General features: G+C 49.4%; 3 protein-coding genes and 1 pseudogene across 3 annotated transcripts, besides 4 other annotated features; all 4 read right to left on the bottom strand.

Moving 5' to 3' along the window:
- Tc00.1047053508551.39 (hexose transporter, putative) lies at positions 1–1,186 on the bottom strand (the record flags this gene model as incomplete). Its single annotated transcript, XM_799270.1, has 1 exon — positions 1–1,186. A coding segment is annotated over one exon (1,186 nt), but the record flags the coding sequence as incomplete, so codon positions are not given.
- Positions 1–5,780: a sequence feature (heterozygous, non-Esmeraldo-like haplotype).
- Positions 1,258–1,301: a microsatellite.
- Positions 2,085–3,719, bottom strand: Tc00.1047053508551.30 (hexose transporter, putative; the record flags this gene model as incomplete). Its single annotated transcript, XM_799269.1, has 1 exon — positions 2,085–3,719. One exon carries the CDS (start codon positions 3,717–3,719, stop codon positions 2,085–2,087), a length of 1,635 nt encoding a protein of 544 aa, XP_804362.1.
- Positions 3,791–3,834: a microsatellite.
- Positions 4,272–4,313: a sequence feature (AT_rich).
- Positions 4,402–4,830, bottom strand: Tc00.1047053508551.20 (40S ribosomal protein S12, putative; the record flags this gene model as incomplete). The annotated part of the gene is made up of 1 exon (XM_799268.1): positions 4,402–4,830. The coding sequence occupies one exon, from the start codon at positions 4,828–4,830 to the stop codon at positions 4,402–4,404; it is 429 nt and encodes a 142-aa protein (XP_804361.1).
- Tc00.1047053508551.10 lies at positions 5,279–5,780 on the bottom strand (annotated as a pseudogene; the record flags this gene model as incomplete).

Raw genomic sequence — 5,780 nt, 5'->3', positions numbered from 1 at the left:
GGACCCCGCACAAGAGCAGACACGAGACCGACGCTACAAGCGAGGCACCAAGAAACAGCTGGCGCATCGTGAGGACCCGGGCAAGTGGAATCGAGACGAGAGTTGTCACAAAGTTCCACGCCATCACCACGAAGTTGCCCACAAGAGGCACCATCCCCAAGTTGCCCATAATCTTTGGCGCGTAATTCATCACGGCATTGATGCCAGTCAGTTGCAGCGTCCCGGAAGTCACTAGTCCCATCGCCAAAGGTCCAAGCATCTGCAAGTAGCTGTACTCGTTCGGGTCCAGCGCAGTGCCATCGTCCTCGTGCTTGCCGCTCGTAAACTTCGTCTTGCTCTCGCCCAAGAAGATACCAAGCGCGACCATGAGCACCGACAACAGCGTAGAAAAGGCACAGTAGCCCTGCATGCGGGCATCCATTTTGGTGTCCTTGTCAAAGTTGACGCTTTGCCCAATAGCCAACCCCATCGCTGCAGCAAACATAATGCCAAACGTGGTGAACACCTGAAACAGAACACCGTCCACGTGAAGGAACTTCGGGTGGGCGTTCTGGTCGACATACATGGGGCATGCAACGTTCACAAGACCGAGTACAACACCTATCAGTAGACGACCAACGCACAGCACCCAAAACTCATTCGTTGCCGAGGACACATGGTACATCACGGATGACACAACGCCAACGATGCCGACGATCAGGAACGACACCTTGTGACCAAACCTCGCGGCAAACTGCCCGGCATAGATCGACCCAATCATTGCGCCAACAATCATCGCACCAGCAAAGATGCCGTTATAGGACGAGCTGTACCCAGTCGGATTCTTGCACTCTTCGTCGCTGTACACCCACTTGCACCTGCTATCATCCAAACATGGCGTCTTATCCTTACCGTGCCCCCAAAAGCAGGTAAAGCCGTTCCAGCCGCATTCCCCACGTGTTCCGTTCCAAGAACACTCCGCGTTCAATACCCTGTTGCAAGCCACCTCCTTCTTGTACATCGAGCAGTCCGTGGACATCAGGTAGAAATAAGCATACACGGCAACAAAGCCAATTGAGAATCCGTTCAGTGTTCCACCAACCACCTGCACTTGTGCAACCTTCAGGTTCTCCAACGAGCAAAATGTGGGAGTCTCGTCGGGCTGCCTGTCCCCACCACTCACATCAGTCTGCTTCTTGGATGGCATCTCTTTGTGTGTATTTTCGCTTGTGTAGCCTTACTTATCAGCCTAGAGGTTTTCGACCACCGCCGCAAAAAAACAATAATAATGGTAATAGAAACAATAATAGTAATAATGATAACGGTAAAATAGGAGCGCGGCAGGCATGAAGACGGCATAACAACGACTTTCGCGAAGGCAAAACAAGAGAAGCATGACAGAAATGCTTCTTTGAGAACATTCATGACGTCTCTGCTACACCCGCATCACCCTTTCATCGCATTTAGCGGATCCAGTAGGACACAACAAGCCGTCACGTGCTAATAGGAACCCGTACAAAACAAAACAGTAGTTTCTCTTCAATGACAAGCAGAATCGGTGATAATCACCTCTTATTATGACAGCGGAGCCCAACACATAGAATCACTTTTTCCTCTATTTTATAGTGGCCCACGTCATCCATCACAGTAGGAGGGGCGATGCATGATATCAATGCTGTTGGGAGCAAATAGTACAAGAAAAAAAGATTTCCCGCACCAATGCCACCGGCATCATCACAAATTACGTGCTCAAGATACAAAAATATCCTTCCTGACGAAATAAGAATTGAAGGATAACAATAAAGAAAAAAACAACAAGAAATACAACTTTTGTAAAGGAAAATTATAATAAAAACAAAGTAAGAATGTAAAAACGTTTTCAATTAGAATCAGAAAGGAGTAAAGTTGCCCGTAACCAGAAAAACGCAGGATGCCGCTTGGCTCTATCGGGTGCTGCGCGCCAACCCCATCGGACGACACCTGCGATGGAGAGCGCGGTTTTCGCAGTGTCGTCAGCAGCAACGCAGTCCTGCACCCTCGTTTTGCGTTTTATTTTGCCGTGAGATATATTGGTCTCACGTCTCACACGGTGCCACACGACACACTCACGCGGGTTGACGGTTGCCAGGGGTGGCAACCTCAATCGGCGACTGCTGTTCTGGAAGCGCGGACTCTTCGTTGGTGTCGCCGTGGTTCTGAGGAGTGCTCTCCTCCCACGGGTACAAGAAGAACACCTGCAGAACGAAGCAGACAAGACCAATGCAGCCAAAAAAGATGAACGCGACTGCCTGACCCTTGTCCTGGTTGCCAGACGGGCCGCCAGAGATGCCCTCCGTCGCGATCGGGTAGCAGACGTTGATGATAACATTAAAGATGAAATTCGTCAGGAGCACGAAGGACGCACCCCTCGGACGGAAAGAGCGTGGGAACAGTTCCTGGGCAAGCACAAAGAAGCACGGTCCAAGGCCAATCTCAAACGCGGCGATGAATATGGCAATTCCAGTGATCGCAACGCCATTCTTCACGTTCTTATCGGCAACGCCGGGGTACACAGGGACCCCGCACAAGAGCAGACACGAGACCGACGCCACAAGCGAGGCACCAAGAAACAGCTGGCGCATCGTGAGGACCCGGGCAAGTGGAATCGAGACGAGAGTTGTCACAAAGTTCCACGCCATCACCACGAAGTTGCCCACAAGAGGCACCATCCCCAAGTTGCCCATAATCTTTGGCGCGTAATTCATCACGGCATTGATGCCAGTCAGTTGCAGCGTCCCGGAAGTCACTAGTCCCATCGCCAAAGGTCCAAGCATCTGCAAGTAGCTGTACTCGTTCGGGTCCAGCGCAGTGCCATCGTCCTCGTGCTTGCCGCTCGTAAACTTCGTCTTGCTCTCGCCCAAGAAGATACCAAGCGCGACCATGAGCACCGACAACAGCGTAGAAAAGGCACAGTAGCCCTGCATGCGGGCATCCATTTTGGTGTCCTTGTCAAAGTTGACGCTTTGCCCAATAGCCAACCCCATCGCTGCAGCAAACATAATGCCAAACGTGGTGAACACCTGAAACAGAACACCGTCCACGTGAAGGAACTTCGGGTGGGCGTTCTGGTCGACATACATGGGGCATGCAACGTTCACAAGACCGAGTACAACACCTATCAGTAGACGACCAACGCACAGCACCCAAAACTCATTCGTTGCCGAGGACACATGGTACATCACGGATGACACAACGCCAACGATGCCGACGATCAGGAACGACACCTTGTGACCAAACCTCGCGGCAAACTGCCCGGCATAGATCGACCCAATCATTGCGCCAACAATCATCGCACCAGCAAAGATGCCGTTATAGGACGAGCTGTACCCAGTCGGATTCTTGCACTCTTCGTCGCTGTACACCCACTTGCACCTGCCGTCCGCAAGGCATGAATCCTTATCCTTACCGTACCCCCAAAAGCATGTTAAGCCGTTCCAGCCGCATTCCCCACGTGTTTTGCTCCAAGAACACTCCGCGTTCAATACCCTGTTGCAAGCCACCTCCTTCTTGTACATCGAGCAGTCCGTGGACATCAGGTAGAAATAAGCATACACGGCAACAAAGCCAATTGAGAATCCGTTCAGTGTTCCACCAACCACCTGCACTTGTGCAACCTTCAGGTTCTCCAACGAGCAAAATGTGGGAGTCTCGTCGGGCTGCCTGTCCCCACCACTCACATCAGTCTGCTTCTTGGATGGCATCTCTTTGTGTGTATTTTCGCTTGTGTAGCCTTACTTATCAGCCTAGAGGTTTTCGATCACCGCCGCAAAAAAACAATAATAATGGTAATAGAAACAATAATAGTAATAATGATAACGGTAAAATAGGAGCGCGGCAGGCATGAAGACGGCATAACAACGAATTTCGCGAAGGCAAAACAAGGGTCTTATTATTAACCGTATTAGTGGTTGTAGCGGTAAATATGATTGTAGTGAAATTTCTTTTTGTTGTTTTTTCCAATGACTGGAGATTTTTGAAGTAGTGGTATAATTTATCTGATGGATTCCTTGGTACCCTTCACGTGTGTCAGCTGGTTTACAAAGCCTGAGTAGCTTTTATATGGTCTTTTTTACGTTTCATTTGAATAAATTGACCAATGGTGTCTTGCTAGTTCATGTGTGCAGTATTGGGGAAAAAAATAAAGGGGGAAAAAAAAAGAAACAGAAATGCAGCCAAAGGTGTTCCTTCTATTCTTTTTCTCACGATTCGTGTAGCATCAAAAGCAAGACGATGCACCCCGGTTGGTCATTTACAAATATAAATAATTCAAATAATAAATAATATAAATAAAAAAAGAATTTGCGCCGTGTAGTAAAAATAAGGTCTCCTTTTTGGTCTCATTTTGTACCTCTTCGCTATCCACCCAAAGAAACTCCAGGCCCTTTATCCCGCTAGCTGACCCAACAGCATGTTGAGAGCCCTGGTGCGCTCTCCAAAGTCACGTATTGCCACACACGAGCACTTAAAGGTCTTTACGCTGCCGTCGCTTTTCTGCTTCTGAAGACCGGCCCACTCTGCAAGTTCCTCACGTGACTCCACCTCGACAAAATCGATGTTGGCCTGACTGGCGAGCGCCTTGATGAGCTTCTTGTACTCCTCGTCTTCGCAGTCCGCGGCAAGAAGACACATGTGAGCAGTACGGCGGTCCAGAGCGCGAGCAACTTCAGAGAGGCCTCGCACCAGACCGTTTACTTCCAGTGACTTGCGAACGACAATGCGGATGGCATCTCTAAGGTTTTCGGGTTCCACGTCAAATTGCTGAGTGACGGTGGGTTCCTCACCTTGCTTCTCAACCCGTGTTTCGTCAGCCATGATTTGTGTTCTTCTCCAAAGCCTGTCGCTTGGCGCTGAGGAGTTCAAAAGAGAAAAAAAAGGTATCTCGCAATTGAATCGGAGACGGGAGTTGAAAGAAGGTCGGGGTAAAATGGCAACTACACCCCGTGATGATTTTTACTGAGGCATCAACAATAACTGTAAAAAAAAAAAAAAAGAGTGGGAGATCGCTCAAGGCCGTTGCGTCCCATTTATGCCGTGGTGTGACAACAAATTTCATTCCTTATCCTCCGCATATATGATCTCCTCGTTATTTGTTGCCGATAATTTTATTGTTCATTTTCCTCCCCGGCCGCTTTCATTTATTTTCTTTTTTTCGCGCATTCTGTGTGTATTTGTGTCCCTTCACATACCCCACCACCACCACCTTTTGCTTCTCACCCTTTTGGCCCTTTGAGCCTTCTGTTGCTGTTGTATTGCTTTTTTCCTACCAAAATGGGCACCAACCCGAGAAATGAACGCACAAATTCTCATTGGAAGTGGCCTCCTGAATCAGTCTTGAAACCTGCTCCTCAACAGTAAGGCCATCATCGCCGCGACTCGGCCTGTCATGAAAAAAGTCAAACCCCTCAAGTTTCTCCTTGATACGATTCACAACACTCTGAGCCTTTCGAGTCTGCTGTAGTGCTATCTCCTCTCCCTGGATGCATACACGCGAGATTGCCCCCCGACGATGCAGGGATCTCTGGGTTCCGTGTACACTCCCCACATCATATTCCTCATGACTGGCACGCAGTGAACCTGTCATTGAAGTAGACTGCTTCGCATTATCCTTGTTGTTTGTGCATCTGTCGTTTCCTCCCTCATCACGCCACCAAGACACAAGTGGATCGTGTACAAACGCCTCCAACAGAGCCAGTAGGCTGCTACCCTCCTCGCGCAAAACGCCCATCACCATGATGCACCCGTGGCGAAAAAGACCCTTCTAT

Source organism: Trypanosoma cruzi, genomic scaffold, assembly GCF_000209065.1.
Source record: "Trypanosoma cruzi strain CL Brener 1047053516905 genomic scaffold, whole genome shotgun sequence".
NCBI classification, from domain to species: Eukaryota; Euglenozoa; class Kinetoplastea; order Trypanosomatida; family Trypanosomatidae; genus Trypanosoma; species Trypanosoma cruzi.
Note: the sequence above shows the minus strand (reverse complement) of the source record. Positions and strands in the feature narration are given on the sequence as shown.